The 26,006-nt window shown below is 41.1% G+C and overlaps 1 protein-coding gene across 1 annotated transcript; it reads left to right on the top strand.

The window, feature by feature from the left end:
* The first annotated feature begins 6,846 nt into the window (after positions 1–6,846).
* LOC135083166 (serine/threonine-protein kinase Pak) lies at positions 6,847–24,575 on the top strand. Its single transcript, XM_063977904.1, has 13 exons — positions 6,847–6,996; positions 7,387–7,518; positions 7,740–7,900; positions 10,832–11,003; positions 11,544–11,659; positions 13,503–13,604; positions 14,201–14,361; positions 14,950–15,078; positions 15,444–15,621; positions 16,067–16,268; positions 19,001–19,116; positions 19,625–19,843; positions 22,041–24,575. Exons 2-13 carry the CDS (start codon positions 7,407–7,409, stop codon positions 22,122–22,124), a joined length of 1,752 nt encoding a protein of 583 aa, XP_063833974.1. The 5' UTR covers positions 6,847–6,996; positions 7,387–7,406; the 3' UTR covers positions 22,125–24,575.
* Positions 24,576–26,006: the final 1,431 nt, after the last annotated feature.

Raw genomic sequence — 26,006 nt, 5'->3', positions numbered from 1 at the left:
AGAGGGATGAGGGATAACATGAGAGTTTAGAGCGATGCCCTAAGATCTCTCGACGTAAGTAAAAATGAGCGAGGTTGCTCGGCTCGAAATGTAGTGATTTGAGTCCGGTTCTCTTTGGGTAATCTCCTATCCCAGTGGGATGAGGGATAACATGAGGGTTTAGAGCGATGCCCTAAGACCTCTCGACGTAAATAAAAATGAGCGAGGTTGCTTGGCTCGAAATGTAATGATTTGAGTCCGGTTCTCTTTGGGTAATCTCCTATCCCAGTGGGATGAGGGATAACATGAGGGTTTAGAGCGATGCCCTAAAACCTCTCGACGTAAATAAAAATGAGCGAGGTTGCTCGGCTCGAAATGTAATGATTTGAGCCCGATTCTCTTTGGGTAATCTCCTATCCCAGTGGGATGAGGGATAACAAGAGGGTTTGGACCAATGCCTTACTAAGACCTCTCGACGTAAACAAAAATGAGCGGCGTTGCCTGGCTCAATATGAGACTCCTTGAGTGTTTGAGTTTTCTCCTATCCCGGTGGGATGAGGGAGAAAAGGTTCTGGCTCCTGGTTTTTCCCTGTTTGCTCCAAGAGAACTTACCCTCGCTACAGGATTATGCTGCTGCGTTTTGGTTACACTGCCATCTAGCTTGCCGAGTAGCCAGTTTGAGTTTTCCACTGTAGGTATTTAGCATTGTTGTAGCAGAGCGTAGTTGAGTGTTATTTGGCAGTAGAAGAATACACCATGGATAGCTCTTATTATTTCCTGACACAAGTGACAATTAACCAAACATTGTTTCCATAGCAACTTGAAACTTTACTTATAACGCCGCTTTGCTTGCCAGCTACATTAACATCTTCTCTCGGCGTGTATGCCTATAAGTTGCAAGGTCTTCACTAATGCCGGTCTAGCAATTGCCTTCGTAAACATATCTGCCAACTGCAGAGTACTGGTTACCTTCTTTATTTTTAGCTCCCCATTTGTCACGAGTTCACGAACAAAGAAATGTCGAATCCTGATATGCTTTGTCCTTTTGTGGAACTCTGGGTTCTCTGCTAACCTTATAGCCGCCTCATTATCCACCTTAAGTACTGGTGTTGAAACATCCCCATTCGTGATGTCCTTCATAAGTCGTGTCAGCCATATGCACTCTTTAGCTGCTTCACTTGCTGCCACGATTTCGGCTTCTGTGGTTGATATAGCCACGCTGGATTGTCGCTGACTCATCCATGATACAGCACCTCCTGCATAGATGCACAATACTCCTGAAGTTGACCTTCCAGTAATCATACAACCGCCATGGTCTGCATCTGAATAACTTTCTATCATACCTTTCTTATAATCTCGTTTGTAGATTATTCCAGTATCAGGAGCATACTGCAAGTATCGCATGATCCGCTTAACTCGCTTGCAGTCTTCCACCTTTGGATTCTCAAGGTTCCTAGATACGACACTAACAGCATATGCAATATCAGGTCTGGTCCCAACCATTAAGTAAGCTAATGCTCCAACTATCTGTCTGTAGTTCTTCAGAATCGCATCTACATCCTTCTCTGTGTTATCAGTATCCTTTACTATAGGAGTCATCACTGGTCGGCAGTCTTCCATATCAAACCGCTTTAACACTTTCTTTGTATAAGATGCCTGAGAAACCTTAATACAATCTTCTCTGGTTTCAATCTCTAAACCAAGGAAAAATGACGCTGGTTTCGTAGTTATCTTAAAATAACCTCTCAAGTCACGCATAAACTCGCTAATGACCTTTTCATTTGTACCAGCAACAAGACCATCATCGACATACAGGGCGAGTATAATCCTTTCTCCATTACTCATGTTCCTCAAGAAAAGACAAGTGTCCGCTTCACTATTACGGAATCCCATTTTTCTCAGAACATCTACGATGCGTTTATTCCAGCATCGAGGTGCTTGTTTTAAGCCGTAGAGGCTTTTATTCAGTAAACAGACTCTATTCGTACCATCTTCAAAACCTTCTGGCTGCTTCATGAAGATTTCTTCTTCCAGGTCGCCATATAAAAATGCTGTAGAAACATCAAACTGTAACAGTGACAGACCTTCACTAGCTGCTGCACTTAACACAGCTCGAATTGTTCCCATTTTAGCAACTGGACTGAATGTCTGATCATAGTCCACACCCTTTTTCTGAGCAAATCCCTTGATCACTAACCTGGCCTTGTACTTATCTACTGAACCGTCAGCCTTCTGTTTAATTTTAAAAACCCATTTACTTGGAATTGCTTTTCTATTTCTAGGTAATTCAACTAAAGTCCAAGTCTTATTTTCCCTCAGTGAATTCATTTCACTTTGCATGGCTTTCTGCCATAAAACTCGATCTGAACTCTCAATAGCTTGACTGTATGAGGTAGGTTCACTACTGTTGTTCATGTTGTTCGCAAACTGCATCACAAAATCTTCGAATTTCTGAGGTGGCCTCAACTTAGAACGATCTCTCAGGACTCTACCACTATCATCAACTGATCTTTCGTCGTTCGCATCATGGTAAATTTGATCGCTATCATCATCAATTTCTTCCAATATTTCATGATGATCCTCGTCATTCTCTTCTTCATCATTCTCTTCCCCCCCTAATTCGAGATTTTCTTCAGTTCGACCAACATCTTCCTGAAACCTGTGCTCTCTTACATTTTCATCAAAATTATCAGAGTTTATTCTCAAATTTTCCTCCGGAGCTGTCACTGGACTCTTGGAACTGGATGGTGCCAATGAAATTTCAAATTCATTAAATCCTTTTTCATTGTCATCCTTCTCCAGGGAAGTTTCTAGAGGTTTTTCATCAAAGGTGACATCTCTAGACCTTATCAGACTATTGTTTTGTCTGTTCCACAACCTGTAACCGTCATCGTTGTCATAACCGATAAGAATGCATTTTACCGCCTTTTTCTGCAACTTTTTCCGCTTTTCTTTCGGTACGTGCGCATAGCAAGTCGATCCGATAATCCTCAAATGCTTTATTCCGGGTTTTTTATTATACCAAAGCTCATATGGAGACTTGATTTCCACACTCGGTCCTGTTCTATTTAAAATATATACAGCCGTCTGAACAAGTTCAGCCCATAGCATCTGAGGTAACTCCTCATGAGCATGCATCATCGATCTTGCACATTCAACGATAGTACGGTTATCTCGTTCACAACACCCATTTTGTTCTGGTGTGTAAGGCATAACCAGCCTTTGTTTTATGCCATATTTCTGCAAAATACTTCGAACTTTGTCATTATCAAACTCGCCGCCGTTGTCACTCAGAAGTTCCTTCACCGTATGCCCAGAAGTTCTACATTCTGTCAGCATCTGACTCAACTTCTCGTATACTTCTGACTTTTGCCGCAGAAAATATACATGACGGTATCCTGTAGCGTCATCTTTGAATAATAAAAAGTATCTGTATTTAGAAATACTCATTGGGAATGGTCCACAGACGTCTGTATGAATTCTTTCTCCTGGTGTCTTTGCTCTCTCTCGCACTCCAAATTTTTGCCGATGTGCTTTCCCGAAGATACACCCTTCACACAACTCACCGTCTCCTGTGACCTTGATACCCAGATCACGTTCAAGAACCTTTCTTACGTGTCTTTTGTTCTGATGACCCATGCGTTCATGGTATACTTGTAACATGTTGTCTTCATGTACCATATTGATTGTAGCATTTTCCTGAGGAATGGCTTTGAAGTCCAGCTTATACAGCCCTCCAAATCGCTGTCTCATTCCAGTAGCTGCAACTTTCCCATCAACTATGATTTGACAACTTGTAGTATTTGATTTGAAAATACTCCCAGGATTTCGATCCTGTGCAGCAAGTATTGAAAATAGATTCATTTTCACCTGGGGAACGTACCAAACTTCATTTGGCGTCGCCTCTTCTCGCTTACCATCAATTACAGCTGCGATTTTGACTGTTCCTTTACCTTCTGCACGGATTGCTGTTCCGTCTGCAGTTGTAACAGTATGAGAATCTCGTAACACATCAAAGTTTTGAAATAAATCTTTCCGCATTGTGACGTGATGCGTTGCGCCGTTGTCCACATACCAATTATTTTGGTCTATAGTGACATCCATGGAATAAAGCGGCAACATCATGCTCACTCCTGCATTTGTTTTCTTTTCAACATCACTTTGTCTCCTTGGGCAGTCCCTTTTCAAATGACCCACTTGCTTGCACTTGAAGCATTTCAATTTGCTTCCTTTGAAGTCTGTACCCTGTTCCTGACTTTGCTCTTTCCTCAAATCCTTTTTCTTGGATTTCAAAGCAAACGCCCCAGCACTGACTTCTCCTTCCTTGCTATTAAGTGCCTTTTCATGAGAACATAACTGACTTGTTATATTGTCAACCGTCCGGTCTTTGTTTGACATCAACAGCCAACTCGCCTTAAACGAAAAATAAGATTCAGGCAAGGTATCCAATATCTTGCAAATTAATAAAAGCTCTGGCAAATCAGCACCAGCTTCCACCTTTTTCAATTCTTGTCGCAATTGGAACCAAAGATTCTTTAATTTCGATATATGAGTCGCCATGTCATCAGAATCCGCCTTGGTATATCGGAAAAAATCCAGACACAAATCGTAAACTTTGTTGTCATTTACACCATCATACAGTTTGTGCACTTCTTCCCATACCTCCTTAGGTTTCGACAGTCTTATAACTTTGTCCAATGTCTCATCGCTTATATTATTTGTTATGAGAACTAGAGCTATGCTTTCCAATCTCCTGTGCTCTTTAACAGCAGCAATGTAAGTTGCCAACGACTCTGCCGCACCCGCTGCATCTCCCGCAGCTGCTTCAGGTCTTACCGGCTCTACTGCTCTACCTTCAACTATATCCAATAGTCCGTCAATGCCCGATAGTACCGCGGACATCCGGTACCTCCATTGGACCCAGTTGTTGGTGTCCAACTTTGCAATTTGTACTCTCGTCAGATCCATCTTCTAACTCGAAAAATCTGGGCCCATAACCTGTTGTAGCAGAGCGTAGTTGAGTGTTATTTGGCAGTAGAAGAATACACCATGGATAGCTCTTATTATTTCCTGACACAAGTGACAATTAACCAAACATTGTTTCCATAGCAACTTGAAACTTTACTTATAACGCCGCTTTGCTTGCCAGCTACATTAACAAGCATAAGGCGAAATCTCAGATCGATCTGCGGAGCAGAGTTGCGATCGTATTGCTGCCGAAAAATTTTCCAGACGCCGCTAGCATCAAATAAACTGCGTATCAGGCTGAATAGACGATGTTCATCCTTTACCGTTTATTACACAGACTCACTGTTTATCTACACAGTAACAGCATAGCGTTTTCCTGAAATCATAGTTTAAGAAAACCACAAAGGTATTATTATACCTACGTACCGTATCCTAATAGGACAAACTGCACACTTCACTCTTGGGTTATAAGCCATGCGTTAGACTTCCATAATGGCGGTAGAATAGGTACGTCGGTACGCTACCCTACCTAGTGGAAGTTTTCATATTTTCCCCGGATGCATATTGATAAAGGTAGTTTACCGTTTATTTATTTTGTTGATTTATAAATCAACACAATCCGTCCGATGGAATTCCTATGTCTGAAATGGTATTGGTAAGTTGGTACTTACAGCTTATTGTAGCAAGCAATCACATCTTGCGACTATCACATTACACCACACCATCCTTTGATTTGACCTCTACGCCAACTCTTGCTCCTCTTCTGCACGTGGACATAATATTTCCTCTTTCCTTTTGAAAATAAAGACATCTAACGGAAAACCCTTAGGAACAAACACAGCTAAAAAGGAGTGTTATACCGTTAGGAATGAACATTGCTAAAAAGGAATATTAGTTTTAAAACACATCTAACGAAAACCGTTAGGCACAAGCATTGCTAAAAAGGAATGTTAGTTTTTTTAAAACACATCTAACGGAACACGCCGTCAGGTACGAACATTGCTAAGAAGAAAAGTTAGCTTAAAAACATATCTAACGAAAAACCGTTAGAAACAAACATTGCTAAAAAGTAATGTTACTTTTAAAACACGTCTAACGGAATACCGTTAGGTACAAATATTACTAGAGAAGAAAGATAATTACTTAAAATTACACTGAGTTAGATTGAATGCAATCTACCCCCGAACGGTAACACCGTTGTAAAAATAAATTACACTGCGAAATAAGTAATCACAGTAATTTTTATAAGTTTTCAGCCAGTACATAATAATTTAGAAGTACTTACATTATGATGGTAATATTTTACCTGAATCACGTCACGACTAGTACCTGTGAGATGGGTCGCGAACTAGCGGAGCTAATTCTACGACCGTCTCGAACGGGAACTAAAACACCAATGGCGAGAATATCGAAACCTAGTTTCGAGCTACCGTTGGTGGCGCTAGTGTCGTTAATTGAGGCGTGCTTAGGAGGTGGGGGACCGGAGCGGAAGTCACGTGGGCAGATTATACGTCAAAACTAGTACTCAAACAGGAAAAGACAGACACTACTCTCATTATAAAGGCTTCGAATAACGGTACAGTACTGTTTAATAAAAATATTTTCTTGCTACAAATAATACGTAACATTTCCAGAATCTACTATTTTATGTATTTTATTGTTTTTAGCTTTTTAGCACCTGCACCGCCTACTCAAATTCTCTGTTTTGCTCAAGGTCAGCTGGGAGAGAATGCCATATGGCATTAAGCTCGCCTTTTTGTACAAATCATTCTTATGCGTATAAACTAAGCCGGAAATATTAATATCACACTCATGAAACCATTATGACTAATATTATTCAATTGTTTTTGTTTATAGTCATGATTCTTGGAATCACTAGACCATAGTGTAATGGCGGCTCATCGCTGCTATTCTTTCATGTGTGTGAATGATAAAATAATTTAGTTTTTGTAAAATTTATGTATTTATCCGTGACATATTTATTGAAATGTAACAAAAATATAAACGTGCTTGTTCATTTATTATTTTGAAGACCTTATTTTCCCTTAGGTAAGTAAAATCTAGTGTTTAGTCCACAAATTTTGTCGCATTCGCAAACCTTTGCGGGGCGCGTCCATGAGTAATATTGTGGTTTACTTTTTATTCTTGTGAATGGATAGACAAGCTACACTGTGATTTGTGCCCCCGTGACCCTTTTACATGAGTTTAAAAAGGAGATGTATTGATAGAATGTAGATCCTTACATTGAGGACAGGTTTGAAACATTCTGGTTATATCCTAAGAATTTCTATACTACTCAAACTGAAAGTGTTATAAATAAACAGTTGAAATTGGTATACAAGTTCAGTCTCAGTGTATCCAGAATATTGTAAAGATAATAACAATGAATGGCAATCATACAACCATAATTTCTAAATATGTGTATGTTTCTATTTGCAGAAGGGCAATAAATAAGCAGGATGTCGAGTGATGAGGACAAACCTCCTGCGCCTCCTGTGCGCCTCACTAGTAATAGAGCCACTGACCGAGGGGACTCTGTGGCATCAGTGGACATGAGGCCACTGCCAAAAGGTATTGAGCATCTCAATAGTGTCTTATTCATTCAATAGCAGCACAACACTTACATACAATAAGATTTTAACAATAACTTGTTGTATATTCATATGGCACTACCAAAACTTTTGGTTTGTACCTTATTAGTATGCTACCAGTAACTCATTGTGCTCCAACTTTATTAGTCTCAACATATATATTTTATCCAATTGTTAATTGAATCATAATTTATCTTTCAGAACCTGATGATAGTGGTGATAGAAAAAAGAAAACACTAAAAGCAAAAATTAAAGGCTCTAAAAGTACCGCCCATAATGATAATAAACCCAATATTAGCTATCCAACAAATTTTGAGCATACTGTGCATGTGGGATTTGACGCAGTGACTGGAGAATTCACAGTGAGTATCTATAATTATGTTAGTTATACAACATTGATTAGAGATTAACACAGTGTCTGCATAAACCAAATGTTTACTTTGCACTTTTGGAAAAACCCATGACACACCACACTGCCTTGATGCAATCTCAAGCCACCCCTCTGAATTTTCAAATACCTATTACTAAATCAATATAGACACATGTTCCTGTAGGGCATGATAAATACTCATTCATTTGTGCCATTATTATTCATTACAAATATTACAATAGAGATCAGTAAAGGAACAAATTATTCATTACTTAATCTAGACATCATTAGGTTGATATTCATTTAAATATCTATACAGGGTGTTACGTAAATGGGTATATGAGCCGACACTAGCCTATGTTAACATGGTCATATAAATGGTATGGTGAAGTCAGAAAATTGATATCTTCATTTTAATTATTTTATTTTTCATACAAATCGGATTTTATAAAATTAATTTAATGAAAATTAAAAAAAATAAAATGATGATATCAAATTTCTGACTTCACCATACCATTTATATGACCATGTTAACATGGGCTAGTGTCGGCTCATATACCCATTTACCTAACACCCTGTAGAAAATTAATTTTATATTAGATGATTCATGTGCACACACACTTTAATACAACTAAAATATCTTGATACCTGTATTGTTCCCGTGGATGTTGTCACAATTATCAAGATTTATTATTGATACTAAATCTTCAAAAAGATTTGGTTAAAATCTCAGCTATCAAATGTGCAAAATTTGGTTATGCCTTTACACAGTGCCTTATAGCTGCTTTGCTTTCTTTTGCAAGCTACAAATTGATATACCCATATTTTATTTCGTTTCTTTTTAGTATAGGTAGGATTATAATATGGCAATGAAACCAAAATAGTTATTTGAAAAGAAAACATTAAATGTTGTTCTTGGATTTATGATATAGACTGCAGCTGTAACTTTATATTTAGATGACTAATGAAAGCAAGGGAAGCATGTTTATTAATAGATTGTGATAATCTAGTATAAATATTTCTATTTGAAATTGTAATATCTCATGGAATGTTTTATAAAATAGAAGCCACATCTTATAACCCAACTTGTAAATTATGATGATGGCGTGTATCTAATTTAGTTGTATTTTAGGAATCTCTTGTTTTAAATATGGCCAAGACTGAATATATTTTGATGTCACATAATTGAGTTCCATGTATTACCGCTTTTGTTTCAAGCTGCCTATGACAGTAAGTAATAGCTTGTATTACTGAATGCCTTTGTGTTTTCTGCAAATATGAAGGCATTTCTTCATAATTTTGTATATTTATTGTTTTATAAATACTTATTTTTGTACTTAACTCCTATAGATCTCTAATGCTGTATGCTTGTATGTTGTTTTGAATACTTGGAGGGTTCTTTATAATAGCATGAAACAGTTTTTTTTTTGTTAAATGGAAGTGCATTCAGATAATTTAAATTCAATGATAACTCAAGGTTAATGCTGTATTCTTCAATGAAGAATCTATAGAAGTTTACCTTTATGGGATGGTCTCAACTCAAACATTGCATTTTATTGATGTTTTACTTGTATGGCCTGGGTTTATGCTTTATTAAGGTTACACTTTTCAACAAAAAATATGTATACACATTAGTATTTTCAAATGCTATTATTGACTATGCACAACCATAATTTTGAGATAATTGTTTATGTTAGTATAGACTCCTGTTTTGCATCATTGCATGCTCTAATAAAGTATTTTATATCTTATTTATCTATTTTGCTCAAGTACTTTATTTTTTATATTCTGTTTGATAAATGTATCAGCTCTTAATTATTTTATGCTTATATGCTCCTTCAACTGTGATACCTATTCTTCATAGTGTGTTAGACATCTAGCTAGTTATCTTTAATGGAAATCTGTCACCTGTTTTAAACTAATCCTTATTTTCAACCGACTTCAAAAAAGGAGGAGGTTCTCAATTCGACCCGTATGTTTTTTTTTTTCTATGTTTGTTACGCGATAACTCCGCCAATTATGAACCGATTTTAACAAATCTTTTTTCGGCGTATAGGTAATACCTCAAGGGTGGTCCCATTTAAATTTAATAATAGAAAAAACAACCCCCAAGGGTGGAAAATTGGGAATTAACTTTTTTATACGCAATATCTCCGCCGATTATAAATCAATTTGAACGGTTATTTTTTTGTTGAATAGGTATTATCAAAAGGGTGGTTTCATGCGAATTTGAAGAAAATATTTCACCCCCAAGGGTGGAAAATTGGGGATGAACTTTTTTATACGCAATATTTTTAATTTTTAGTTTTTTTTTGTGTTCACGCATTTGAAGTCGGTTTTATTTTTTTAAAAAGTTAATTATATTTTAGATTTTTAAATAATGTAATTAGTTCTATCCATGTATAATTCACGTATATGTTAGTCAAGCATGTTCTTAAACAATATTCATATTATCCCTAACAACTTGCGACCGCAAAATCTGTATTTGTTCAGATAAAAAAAAACTGGCAAAAGTAGTTTTGCAGAGGCCTTTCTGCAGTTGTTTTGTAAATATACAGCTTTGACGAGCACTGACTGCGTGCGTGTGCCTATTATAATATAAAAACTAAAATTGATTGTGTTAAAACAATGTTTAAATTAAGTATTAACACAAGATCTATCCTAGCTGGCAAATGCTATTTAATAACCTGGTTGTCTTAATTTTCTATGGACTTTTTAGCCATAACCGGTGGCCATAGTTGAATGTTAGTGATCCCTAGATGTAAATTGGTGGTTGTCCATGGGTTATGTGTCACTGGCTCCAAAACTGATATTGTTTGTAATCTGTGGCTACCTAAATATCTTTTATATTGATGTTTTATGTTTTTTATTGAAAAAAAAAAAGAAATATTTTTAATTTTATTTTTCGTTCGTTTTCGTAAAGGGAATGCCGGAAGCATGGGCGCGGTTACTGATGGCTTCGAACATCAGCAAGCAAGAGCAGAAGAGCAATCCGCAAGCCGTGCTAGACGTCCTCAAGTGGTACGACGCCTCTGCGACGCAGCCGCCCCCATCCAAATACATGACCTCAGCTCAGATGCACACCACTCATTCCGGTAAACACTATTAACAATAACCAGTAATTCAATATCATTCAATATGCATACCATTTCTATAATGTGATGACTAAACGCCTAAGCTACGCGGCTACTATTGAAAAATTCCTTATTGTCGTGTAACAACTGCCCCAAACTAACAGCTAGGAAGAGGGACAATTGGTGTTATCTATACCAATCTCATGTCAATGACGATATTGTATTGTATTGCGGTTGCCAACTTAAAATATTAATGCTAAAAAAGGAACCATGTAGGCAACGTAAGCAATCCCGCATTAGCGTTGCCGTTCCTGTAGTAAAAAATACTCAAAAACTTAACTCGGACAAACGTTACTTCGACATTACGTTACTCCGACACTATTGACATTACGTTACTCCGACACTATTGGATATCGAGTAAAACGCCTTATGTTTTTTAACGTTTGTCGGAGTTCAGTTGTTAGCCAGAAAAAGTTCTGGGTGGCCTCCACAAAAAAGGATGACATTTTTTATTACGCATTAAATAACATAACCATAACTAACGGTTCCCAACTCCATCAGGCTCGTCCGTATCGAGGGTGTCTTCTAGCAGCCCGTCGTCGTCAACGCCCACAGACACGGAGCACCCCGAGCCGCCGCCTCCGCCGCCGTCCCGGCCCGACCGCACCAAGAGTATTGTGAGTCTAGTTGATATTCCTAGTGAACATAAATCTTCAACCACACCAACGCGTGCAGATCGCCATCGCTGGCGTGATCACGGCGCAATCATAGGGAAATAACAGGTCGCGTGAACTGTCATGGGTCGCGCAACCGCGTCTTTCCGTTCTATACATAGCCAGAACGCAAGGGTGTGAAACTAATCGAGTATAGTTTGGAAATGACTTTTTTTACTAAGCTCCTCCAAACTATACACGACCAGTACGCATATGCTGCGTACTGCTCGCGTATACTTTGTAGTGACTTAGGTCAATTATCTTGCTCCAAAATATACATCGCCAGTACGCATATACGGACTAATTATGTATGTATTGTAATAAGTGCGTGATTCATGTATGTATTGTAATAAGTGAGTGACAGATAAATTCGAAAGTACGTAAACATTGGTTTACGACTTTAGGAGTAGCCCTGATGTACCGCAGCATATTCATGGGTAAACATGCGGAAGGTATACTAGTTACTAGTATTAACTTACCTTTAATAAGCATTAAAAGATAAAAAAAGATAAAGATATTTATTTACATAAACATGTGTGAAAACATATTACAAAGCAACATGATTTGGTCTTACAGTTTTAACTGGTGATAGGTACAACATGTTTTACCAAGATATTCTCCATAAATAGAGAAATCAAATAATAATTATCTGTAAATGATAATAGCGAAGACCGCTTTCATCTGTCCGTACTTCCTGTAGTCCATTTCTCCAAGGAATGACCGGAGCGGTGAAGACTAGTTTCTAATATATATTTTTATTCGCCGCTGAGGTAGCTCAAGTATAAAACATTGTTAAATGTAATGCTAATGTCATCTTAACCCTTAAGTAACACCGTGGGGTAATTTTTTACCCCAGGCGCATAAAAATTGACATATCTTTTTTTCAAGCGAAGCTAGTGCATTGTTGTTTTGTGTATTCTCAATGCAGAGCGTGTGCTTTAAGCTCGTAAACGCGGGATACGAAAAAAATCATCCGTTTGGCTTTTACAGGTAGGTGGGGTAGAAATTTACCCCAGGGTGTTAGTTACGCATGCTTTAATTTATCATCACCTGACATGTTATCATCAGGGTTTTATAATATTTAAACAAAATTAATAAATATTTATGACGATCAAGTAGCACGTTGTCTCGAGAATGCAGAAAGATAAATAGAGCTTCATTTACATGATACTTTTCGAACTTTGAAGACATCCCCTCAGAACAGAGCATTCATAAATTTGCCATAGAAATAGAGCTCGAAAGTGATAATTATGTAATATTTCAGTGTGTTTTATGTGTTTTGAAAATAATTATTAGGAATAAAATAAAATAAAAAATATTTTTTTCATAATTTTATAAAAAACAAGTTTTTTTATCTTGCTTTGTTATAAATCCAGAAATTTTCGTTTTATTTAACTTTGAGTCTAAAATGTGTACAAAGCATTTATTCGATATCCGATTAGTGTAAGTTTTTGGTTGCCACAATAACTTTCCAAGATTTTTCTAGAAGACAATTGTGGAGACTATTAGTTGCAAATGAAAAATTCTTTGTTTTTTGTTATGATTTATTTAAAATGTTTTTTTTTACGCTAGATAGACGTTTTCTTTAAAACAACCGTATAATATAGTGAGCCCGCTAATACAATTAAATCAGAAATTGAATTGATTTTAAATATTTACATAAAACTTTCCAATTTCCGTTTGGGGTAATTTTTTACCCCAGGGTGTTCAATGTGTAACCAAAAATAAGGATGTTACTTAAGGGTTAATATTATGTGGTTGATATTAACGCTTATACCCTGTTCTGAGAGTCGTAAATCGCTTGCAGTATACAAAACCAATAGAGGAGGAAGAGGCGCCGCCGCCGCGACCGGCGCCCGCGCCCGCGTCCCCGCCGCACGTGCCTCACCCCGCTCTCACCACTCATTCGGTCAGTATACAGGGTTTATTTAGTTAAGTTTATTCACTATAATGGGTATTCGTCCAAAAGGAGTATGCAGAAAAAATATCTGAATCGAGATGAGGGTTAGTCTCGGCCATCGAATCGATTAATAGATTTGATTAAATAAATAGTATAGTTAAATTACACTAATCTGTGTAAAACTATGTGCCTCCCCAACCCGTTTCCCCAGCATGGGGAGTGTTGACCAAATGCTTCTGCTGGTTAATTAGCGGGAATTTGCTTCTGGTTAATCAGAGGGTCGTTATGTCGTGGAGATTAAATGACCTGAGTCTGTGTAAAAGCACCCTCGAAAGTTATCATCAATTAAGTTCAACATCAATTCTATCCGTCGACAAAACTGTGGGGTTACTCTGGAAAACGTTATCTGAAGTTTCGAATGCTGCCACCCCTCTCACGCAAAGCGAGATGCCAGCATGGGCGACACGGTGACAGGTGGACTCGAAACTACGCAAACAGTTTCGAAGTGCTGTGCTTCTTGTGAACAAATTACCTCGATTTTTTGGTCAATTAAATTGAACATCAGCTTTGTGTTCGTCAATCGTAAAACATCGCTCCTCTCACAGATATGCAGCAGAGCGGAGGTGGGCAGCGGGCCGGTGCCGCTGGACCGCAACAAGAACCCGGCGGGCGCCGCGCCGCACACGCCGCCGCCGCACGCGCCGCACCCCCCGCACCCCGTCCACCCGCCGCCGCCCAACGGCGCGCCTGTTACTACAGAGACTGGGTAAGAACTAACCCCTCTTCTATCGCATCTTCTTTGTGATCGCGTGGCTGGATGGTGCAAATCAGGCCTAGAGCTTCACCACCGTGGTAAGAAAGAGTAAAAAAATGTTAGTAAAAAATCTCGACTTCTTCAACTCAATGACACCTGACAGTGGTTGGCCAGGCCGCACGCCTCGCTGCCGCACGCCCCGTATCTATTTCACGAAAAAAACTAAGTTGATTATCCCAAACAGGGTTAAATCTTAAGCCCGAGTCCGCCTTGGTGGAAACCGGGCCTTAGTCCCATCTAAACTCTTCATTTTAAACCATAACGTCCACTTTCGGTAGCTTCCATAAACTAAAAAGTTTAATCAGGTGAAAGTGAGTTCTTAGCCTGCAGCTCGCCAGTTACCAGCTCGCCGCTGATAGCATAAGAAATACGTCTTCCTATGCTATCACCGGCATAATCAACACCTACATAATGATACTACACCATCGTTTTAAGATTTCACTTGATAAAACTCGTTTGCTATCCCAACTAAGTCAGGCTATAACTTCTTGAGTATAAAATGAGCTTGTCTAAAAAGTCATAATCTTTTTTATTTTGCAGAAGAGCAACCGGTCAGCAGCAAAGGAAAAAGAAAATGACAGACGAAGAGATATTAGAAAAATTACGAACAATAGTCAGTGTGGGTGATCCAAATAGAAAATATACGAAAATGGAAAAGATTGGTCAAGGGTTTGTATTTGAATTCATAATAAATATCCTCTTGTAAAGATTTGGTTCTGCTGTCAACTTAGGATTTTTTTGAGTATTCTTGCTGCAAATATACGTAACTTATGAAAGACGTTAAAACATGTGGGCAGGGCAAGGTTCTGGAGTGGAGGCCACGTCCCGGAAAACGCAGCGTGAGACTTCCACCCACAAGGTGGACCGACGACCTGATAAAGGTAGCAGGAAGGCGCTGGATGCAGGCCGCTACCAACCGTGCGATGTGGAAGTCATTGGGAGAGGCCTATGTTCAACAGTGGACGTCCTGTGGCTGAAATGATGATGATGAAAAAATGTAGCCTTATTTCTCAACAACCTATATTTGTATACAGAGCGTCGGGAACGGTGTACACGGCGATCGAAACGTCAACGGGGATGGAGGTGGCCATCAAGCAGATGAACCTGAGTCAGCAGCCGAAGAAGGAGCTCATCATCAACGAGATCCTCGTCATGCGGGAGAACAAGCACAACAACGTCGTCAACTACCTCGACAGCTATCTTGTTAATGAGGTATTATGCTCTAATAAACTGGTGTACTTTTTTATGATTAGAGAGATCACACTATGTTAGATCTGAAATCCGTTATAAGGCCCTGTTTCCGTCAAAGCGCAGCAGAGGAGAGGCGAGGTGTTTGAATAACCAGATGAGCGTAGGTGTTGTGGAAATGACGAAATCTGACTACAACCCTATCGAGTTAAGGCACTTCGCTGAAATGCGACTCTCCCCCACTTACCCGCACGATGTGACGTCACGGCCGTCAGGTACGCATTTAACTCGACCGGTCTGTAACTAGAGATATCGGATCTAGTGCGTCATAATCATAAAAATAGTTCTACGACTTCTCTGGACATTTGAAATGAAATGAAATTATTTATTTGCAGAATGTGGTACATTAGATGTTACATTTCTTTGTATTTTTTAAGTTTATATTCATTTATTTAATTCTGTCCTACAGGAGCTATGGGTAGTAATGGAGTACCTAGCAGGCGGTTCTCTAACGGACGTGGTGACGGAGACGTGCATGGACGAGGGGCAGATCGCCGCCGTGTGCCGCGAGGTGCTGCAAGCGCTGCACTTCCTGCACACCAACCACGTCATCCACCGCGACATCAAGTCCGACAACATATTGCTGGGGCTCGACGGGCAGGTCAAGCTGAGTGAGTCGCCAGTTGTAACTAGCAGGTGGTTCACTAACTGACGCGCATGGACGAGGGGCAGGTCGCCGCCGTGTGCCGCGAGGTGCTGCAAGCGCTGCACTTCCTGCACACCAACCACGTCATCCACCGCGACATCAAGTCCGACAACATATTGCTGGGGCTCGACGGGCAGGTCAAGCTGAGTGAGTCGCCAGTTGTAACTAGCAGGTGGTTCACTAACGGACGCGCATGGACGAGGGCAGGTCGCCGCCGTGTGCCGCGAGGTGCTGCAAGCGCTGCACTTCCTGCACACCAACCACGTCATCCACCGCGACATCAAGTCCGACAACATATTGCTGGGGCTCGACGGGCAGGTCAAGCTGAGTGAGTCGCCAGTTGTAACTAGCAGGTGGTTCACTAACGGACGCGCATGGACGAGGGCAGGTCGCCGCCGTGTGCCGCGAGGTGCTGCAAGCGCTGCACTTCCTGCACACCAACCACGTCATCCACCGCGACATCAAGTCCGACAACATATTGCTGGGGCTCGACGGGCAGGTCAAGCTGAGTGAGTCGCCAGTTGTAACTAGCAGGTGGTTCACTAACGGACGCGCATGGACGAGGGCAGGTCGCCGCCGTGTGCCGCGAGGTGCTGCAAGCGCTGCACTTCCTGCACACCAACCACGTCATCCACCGCGACATCAAGTCCGACAACATATTGCTGGGGCTCGACGGGCAGGTCAAGCTGAGTGAGTCGCCAGTTGTAACTAGCAGGTGGTTCACTAACGGACGCGCATGGACGAGGGGCAGGTCGCCGCCGTGTGCCGCGAGGTGCTGCAAGCGCTGCACTTCCTGCACACCAACCACGTCATCCACCGCGACATCAAGTCCGACAACATATTGCTGGGGCTCGACGGGCAGGTCAAGCTGAGTGAGTCGCCAGTTGTAACTAGCAGGTGGTTCACTAACGGACGCGCATGGACGAGGGCAGGTCGCCGCCGTGTGCCGCGAGGTGCTGCAAGCGCTGCACTTCCTGCACACCAACCACGTCATCCACCGCGACATCAAGTCCGACAACATATTGCTGGGGCTCGACGGGCAGGTCAAGCTGAGTGAGTCGCCAGTTGTAACTAGCAGGTGGTTCACTAACGGACGCGCATGGACGAGGGGCAGGTCGCCGCCGTGTGCCGCGAGGTGCTGCAAGCGCTGCACTTCCTGCACACCAACCACGTCATCCACCGCGACATCAAGTCCGACAACATATTGCTGGGGCTCGACGGGCAGGTCAAGCTGAGTGAGTCGCCAGTTGTAACTAGCAGGTGGTTCACTAACGGACGTGCATGGACGAGGGCAGGTCGCCGCCGTGTGCCGCGAGGTGCTGCAAGCGCTGCACTTCCTGCACACCAACCACGTCATCCACCGCGACATCAAGTCCGACAACATATTGCTGGGGCTCGACGGGCAGGTCAAGCTGAGTGAGTCGCCAGTTGTAACTAGCAGGTGGTTCACTAACGGACGCGCATGGACGAGGGGCAGGTCGCCGCCGTGTGCCGCGAGGTGCTGCAAGCGCTGCACTTCCTGCACACCAACCACGTCATCCACCGCGACATCAAGTCCGACAACATATTGCTGGGGCTCGACGGGCAGGTCAAGCTGAGTGAGTCGCCAGTTGTAACTAGCAGGTGGTTCACTAACGGACGCGCATGGACGAGGGCAGGTCGCCGCCGTGTGCCGCGAGGTGCTGCAAGCGCTGCACTTCCTGCACACCAACCACGTCATCCACCGCGACATCAAGTCCGACAACATATTGCTGGGGCTCGACGGGCAGGTCAAGCTGAGTGAGTCGCCAGTTGTAACTAGCAGGTGGTTCACTAACGGACGCGCATGGACGAGGGCAGGTCGCCGCCGTGTGCCGCGAGGTGCTGCAAGCGCTGCACTTCCTGCACACCAACCACGTCATCCACCGCGACATCAAGTCCGACAACATGTTGCTGGGGCTCGACGGGCAGGTCAAGCTGAGTGAGTCGCCAGTTGTAACTAGCAGGTGGTTCACTAACGGACGCGCATGGACGAGGGCAGGTCGCCGCCGTGTGCCGCGAGGTGCTGCAAGCGCTGCACTTCCTGCACACCAACCACGTCATCCACCGCGACATCAAGTCCGACAACATATTGCTGGGGCTCGACGGGCAGGTCAAGCTGAGTGAGTCGCCAGTTGTAACTAGCAGGTGGTTCACTAACGGACGTGCATGGACGAGGGCAGGTCGCCGCCGTGTGCCGCGAGGTGCTGCAAGCGCTGCACTTCCTGCACACCAACCACGTCATCCACCGCGACATCAAGTCCGACAACATATTGCTGGGGCTCGACGGGCAGGTCAAGCTGAGTGAGTCGCCAGTTGTAACTAGCAAGGGTAGACGGCGATTGCATGACAAGGGGCAGATACTATTACCTGCACACCAACTACGTCATCTACCGCAACGTAAAGTCCGACAGTGTGGATAATTATAGCGAGGGTAGACGAAAATTGCATGACAAGGGTTGGGGCTATAAAATACCTTGTGCTTTTATTTGGAAAATACCAAATACAAGTTTATCTCTCTTTTGGGACGTTGTTGATTGAGTCTGGAGTCCCTCCTACTCTGCACTGATTAGGGAGATTGAGCAATGTGTAATAACAGCCGTTTAAAATATTGTCCTTTAGAAACCTACTTTTAATGTTATGTGTTACAAATTCCTAAACCTATCATGTTGTTTTCAGCTGACTTCGGGTTCTGTGCACAAATATCACCCGAGCAAAATAAGCGGACTACAATGGTCGGCACGCCTTACTGGATGGCGCCTGAGGTTGTTACGAGAAAGCAGTATGGACCAAAGGTATGCATTGTTGACCATTGTATCGTATCTTTTAGCATTTTATTCAATTGAAATTTTCATCCCTTTTATTTATTTGAATGCACTAAATTGTACACAACACTAAACAGACATGTATAACTTAAACCCTTAAGTGTATATGTCACCGTAAAATTGTGAATTCCGTCAGATTATAATCTGACGTAGATAAATTACAATCTAACCTAACCTAACCCACTGTTAGTTTACAATCTAACGCGTTATATTATAAACTGACAGAGTTCACAATTTCACGTTGACATATACAACGAGAGTATTTGTATATCGTAGTAATAATACTGTAAAGTTTCATCAAAATCCGTTCAGTAGTTTTTGCGTTAAAGAGTAACAAATATCCAGACATCCATACAAACTCTCACATTTATAATATTAGTAAGATAGTAGGATTTTTGTTGTAAAATAGCACCAATCACTAATACTTAAGTTGCCATAGTGTTTACTCTGTACTTCTGCTAAAAACATTATTTTACAGGTGGACGTGTGGTCGCTGGGCATAATGGCGATAGAGATGATCGAGGGCGAGCCGCCTTACCTCAACGAGAACCCGCTGCGCGCGCTCTACCTCATCGCCACCAACGGCAAGCCCGACATCAAGGACAAGGACAAGCTCAGCGCCGTCTTCCAGGACTTCCTGGACCAGTGCCTCGAGGTCGACGTCGACTGCCGCGCCACCGCGCTCGACCTACTCAAGGTAGGCCAATGTCGGCAACGCAAATGGACACGAGTAGAGTAACTATAGTCTGGTCTGCGAGCACGTAGAATTTTGTCCAATGACCCCAAGCTACCCATCCTTATCGCTCGCGCGTAATTATATTGCTGTCGCGACTATGCGACGGGCGCCCGCAGTGAGCGTGCGAGCTGGGCTTTAGAAACTATTTACCAAGACCACTCCCGGAATGGACGCAACATGATGGTGAGATTTTCTCTTTTATTTATCTGTCAAATACTAAGGGTCGACGTCGACTGCCGCGCCACCGCGCTCGACCTACTCAAGGTAAGGCTATGTTGCCGGTAACACTAGTAGACACGCGTGGAGTATCCTCGCAATGGTATTTACTAAGACCACTCCCGGAATGGACGCAACATTATGGTAAGATTTTCTCTCTTTTATTATCTCTCAAGTACTGTTGACATTAAAGACAAGCGACAAGCTCAGCGCCGTGTTCCAGGACTTCCTGGACCAGTGCCTCGAGGTCGACGTCGACTGCCGCGCCACCGCGCTCGACCTGCTCAAGGTAAGCCAATGTCGGCAACGCAAATGGACACGAGTAGAGTAACTACAGCAGTCTGGTCTGCGAGCACGTAGAATTTTGTCCAATGACCCCAAGCTACCCATCCTTATCGCTCGCGCGTAATTATATTGCTGTCGCGACTGTGCGACGGGCGCCCGCAGTGAGCGTGCGAGCTGGGCTTTAGAAACTATTTACCAAGACCACTCCCGGAATAGACGCAACATGATGGTGAGATTTTCTCTTTTATTGATCTGTCAAGTACTAAGTTGCCCGTTGTAAGGTCGACGTCGACTGCCGCACCACCGCGCTCGACCTACTCAAGGTAAGGCTATGTTGCCGGTAACACTAGTAGACACGCGTGGAGTATCCTAGCAATGGTATTTACTAAGACCACTCCCGGAATGGACGCAACATGATGGTAAGATTTTCTCTCTTTTATTATCTCTCAAGTACTAAGTTACCCGACATTGAGGACAAGGACAAGCTCAGCGCCGTCTTCCAGGACTTCCTGGACCAGTGCCTCGAGGTCGACGTCGACTACCGCGCTACCGCGCTCGACCTACTCAAGGTAAGGCTATGTTGCCGGTAACACTAGTAGACACGCGTGGATTATCCTAACTATTTTACCAAGACCACTCCCGGAATGGACGCAACATGATGGTATGATTTTCTCTCTTTTATTATCTCTCAAGTACTAAGTTATCCGACATTAAAGACAAGGACAAGCTCAGCGCCGTGTTCCAGCACTTCCTGGACCAGTGCCTCGAGGTCGACGTCGACTGCCGCGCTCTACCTACTCAAGGTAAGCCCTTAATTTTTTCTTGGGCGGCAATTTGTGTTTGGGAACATTATTTGCTTCATAAATAAAGGACATCATCCGTTTCATATATTTTTGGTCCAAAATCAAAAGTGCCGGCCAACAAAAAAAAGTGCTGTATTCTGACAGAATACGTCTGCCTTAGCATTTGTTACTATGGCACCAAAGCCGTAGCTCCACTGTGCGTCGAGTATTTGAGATCTAAAAGTCATCGACTTCATAAATTTTTTGTTCAAAATCAAAAGTGTCGGCCAATAAAAAAAAAAGTGCTGTATTCTGACAGAATACGTCCGGCTTAGCATTTGTTACTATGACACCAAAGCTGTAGCACCACTGTGCGTCGAGTATTTGGGATCTAAAATTCATCGACGATTCATACATTTTTTGTTCAAAATCAAAAATGTCGGCAAATAAAAAAAAAGTGCTGTATTCTGACAGAATACGTCCGCCTTAGCATTTGTTACTATGACACCAAAGCTGTAGCACCACTGTGCGTCGTAGTTTTTGAGATCAAAGTCAGTCGTTTCATATATTTTTAGAACTCAAATACTACGATGCACAGTGGTGCTACAGCTTTGGTGCCATAGTAATAAATGCTAGGGCGGACGTATTCTATCAGAATACAGCACTTTTATTTTTTGGCCGGCATTTTTGATTTTGGACCAAAATGGATGATGTCCTTTCTTATTCATCATGATGAATTTAGTCTAACTTCAATCCCTAGATTGTAAATGAATAGTAGATGTTTAGATAACTTTTAGGACTTCAGACAACTTACGGAAACTATGTCCTGAACCTGAAAGCAACCAACCAAAATACTTACGATTATCGTCTTTCAGCACCCGTTCCTAAAGATGGCGCGGCCGCTCGCGTCGCTGACGCCGCTGATCATGGCGGCCAAGGAGGCGGCGAAGGGCCATTAGCGCCGGCTGCCGGCGCCGCGCGCGCCCCCCACGAACGATACTGACCCATTGTGATAATACCCGTGAAGTATCCCTAGCGAGACGCCTCGAGCGCGTCCCGACGCCGCGAGTGTCGGTCAGTCCCTCCCCCGAGCTATTCTAGGAAGAAAATTAGAGCATTTTTTGTGCGGGTGCCGGCCGCCGAATAGTGACCATATTTTTACAAGGGAAGCGCGGCTCGGCGCCCGAAGCGTAGTGACGCTCGGTAGCATATCTCTTATTGACGTGTTTCGTTCGACTGTTATTCCGTGGGATCGATTAGGATGTAGATACTAGATAGACATTAGTTACTTAGATACGAATTGAGAAACTACGAAATAATCTAGCTGCGACCGAAGACTGGCAGTTACGTTTAGGTGATCTTGTAAAGTATAAATAGTAGAATACGGTAGGTCCGTTACGTTTAGTACTGTTTCAGCTTTCACTGTGATGGTAGCTGATAAGGAAGCGGTAGGCGGAAACACTTCAATACAGAGGCGAGGGGCGCGGCCCGGGGGCGGCGCCCGTTGAGCGATGGTGACCGAATGATGTTTGAGTGAATGAATGGGTTACGCATTTTCATTAGATACTTGTGTATTTTCGTAACAGAAAATTAAGTAAGATGTGAAAGTAATATTTTAACACATAAATTTTATTATGGAGTGACGAAATTACGTAATATTTATATATTAATTTTTAACGTATTAATTATATTAATGATTTGTTGGCTTCTATTTGCTTACTTGCTTATGGTAGTTAAAGATAGTTTAACCGGTGTATACAAATTATTTATTAAATCGTCGGATATGACTTCTTATTGAGATTATAATTGAGGCGACTTTTATTATTTTAGTCACGCATTATTTCTATGGTTGATAGGTATTTTTTAGATCAACAGGCAATTATTATTATTACTTTGAATTTGTTTGTTTGTAATGTTTTGCGACTGATGTTTGTTAGCCTGCCATTGCATTGTGAATGTATGCATTGTCTTAAGCCTACAGCAAATATATGATCCTATGTGTCATTTACGACGCAGATAACTGCGATATAATGTAATTTCGCTTTGTCATTTCCTAAGTATTGTCTTGAGTGTCGGAATTTGTATCCTGTTTTACCTCAACTCTAGTTTCATTCTGCTTCTAGTTAAACGATATTATGCAAATGATTCCTAGTTCTTTTCTCATATTTCTATTTTAAAAGCCAATTTAACTTCCACATGACAGGTTTGTATATTTGTTGAAGGCGGCCTATAAAATATTTTAATTGTATCATGTATTGTTAGTCATGAAGGTAAAGCATTTACGTAGTATTAAGTTTATAAAGTTTATAACATACATTGATTATGAATAGCAAATTCACCATAATGGCACAAAACTGTATTTCTAAGGTTTCATTGACGAATCCATTCAGTCATCAGAAAAACAACATTTAGATAGATCATGATAGTTGTTTTATCATCTAATTACACTTTATATTACGACAATAGTAACCTAGTTAGTACCTATTTAATAAATATTTCTAAATACAGCTACATGAAGTATTTTTGCTTTTATATTAAGACTTGCGGTCTCTCTGCTTTATTGTTTAGGTTGTGCCGACAGACGCTGTTAAATTTTATTTTGTCGTGTATTTACAGTTTTATTGGTTATAAGGTATGAGTGTTGAGCGATGTGCGTTTGATGAAGACTTGTTTTGGGTAGGATGCGCGGGACATTATCTCGTCTGCTGTAAATAGTACAGACACAGGTTAGAAACGAGTAGTTCACTCATTGACAATATAAAGTGACCAATTAACGCTATTTAGTCTGTGCAGTCGTTCTGGGTTGGTGCAGTTATTCACATCCTTTTTTATTAAGTTTTGGCACTGCATATGCTACGATTAACATTTAAACGTAATTATTTTTATTGTAATGTTATAATAAATATAATTTCAACGGAGTGACGTAACAGTTTACGCTAATTTTATTGATTTACGGCCTAAAATATTTTTAATAATTAATCATTGATCGTTTTGGCCTATCGCTAATACAATTATTGAAGAATATTAATTAAATGCACCAACCAAAACAACATAAAATACTTGTGCAATAATGTAGAAATGTAAAAAATATAGCCAAATCTTCAAGAGAGCTTGAACAAAGTTATTCAGTATCTATAACTAAAATATAAATAAGAAGTGTATTAACTATGTGATCATGAAAATGAATTTGAGTATGGATTAGAGTATGATAAGTTGAGAAAGTAACTGTAATTATGAATATAGTTTAAGTTGAAATGTATTAATACATGTAATAGGATTATTGTACAAGACATTTAATGTGATTAGAACATTTTTCATGATTTTGTCAGTTGTAAAACACCAGTGCCATGTATGAGCAACTTGTGCATATTAATTACAACCATACTATAATAAAAGACTCACCATGATCATACTTTTGTTTTATTTTTATAAATACAAAAAATATTTACTGTTTTAATTTTAAATAATGTATGCATGTCCATGAAGTCGTTTTTTATATGAAGGGTTGCATTAATGTACTTATACTAGCCAAGTATAACATTAGTTAAAAGGCGACGTTTTAGGGGTTCGGTTCACCTAGCATAGGAATAGTCTTCTTCGCTGGTGTTTAGTGAAGTCGGCCAACCGTGCAATATTTTTATGTCATTCGCTTCATCGACTCTGGATAGCTCGAATGAGGAAAACAATATTGTAGGTATACTGTAAATGTAGGTAGTATATTGGCTGGAATCCTAGTTATGAGTGATAGGAATGTTTGTCGAAGCCACTATGATGGCAAGAATTTGAATTATGAATACGAAAATGCGTATCTACTACAGACATATACAGGGTGGAAACGATAAGTGATCTCACTCGATTATTTCTAAACTATACAAGATATCGAAAAACTGATTATTGATCCTGAAAGTGCTTCACGAGCTTTTTCAAAAGGTATCAGTAATAGGTTACAGAATTAACTGGATCTATCCGAAAATTCAATGTTTTCAGGCTTCATACTAAATGTATGCAAGCCACACAATATAAGAAGTAGAGATGAAACGGATATCCGGTAACTATCCGGTAGGCCGGATATCCGGCCTAAATTTACTATCCGGCCGGATACCGGATAGTACCTCACTATCCGGCCGGATACCGGATATTAAAAAACAACGACAATTTCCTATTAATAAAATGAAATAGGTACATGAAATCATTGAGGTAAATATCAATAAAATGGCTTATAATAATGACGGCTTTTCTTTAAAGTCCAAAAAGTTACAAAAGAGCCATATTAAGGCCTTTCAAAAAACTTATTTCTTTTTCTAGGCTATTCTCTCTAATGACGAATACATAAATGGTAAATATTATCTGTTAATGTCGAAATATTGCCAAATAAATTGGCGATCTTTTTTTCACTGATGATGGTCTGATGTGATGACATGATGCAGTTCAGTCACATTACGCAGCAAGTAAACTAATTTAATTTTCGCTATTCAATCACACACTCACGATGGCAACCGAAATCGCCCGAATCTGCCCCCTAGACAAGTGGCAAAAACTGACATTCTATTCGGACGGATTCGATTTTCGAAAAATGTGACTAGTCTAGTCTACTATAGACCCACTGATCGCGTTCGAAGCACCTGTGCGGCGCTAAACTCGTCACGACATGCAACGAGACAATGGGCCAACTATCCGGCCGCCGGATATCCGGCTATCCGGCCTAGCAGCTGGCCGGATATCCGGTATCCGGTATCCGGCCAAACAACTATCCGTTTCATCTCTAATAAGAAGTGTTAATTTTTTTTTATTCAATAATAAACACTTAAATTGAACTCCAAATTGCATTCTTATTTAAAAAA

The sequence above is a fragment of the Ostrinia nubilalis genome, chromosome 2, assembly GCF_963855985.1.
Source record: "Ostrinia nubilalis chromosome 2, ilOstNubi1.1, whole genome shotgun sequence".
Taxonomy (NCBI): Eukaryota; Metazoa; Arthropoda; class Insecta; order Lepidoptera; family Crambidae; genus Ostrinia; species Ostrinia nubilalis.
Note: the sequence above shows the minus strand (reverse complement) of the source record. Positions and strands in the feature narration are given on the sequence as shown.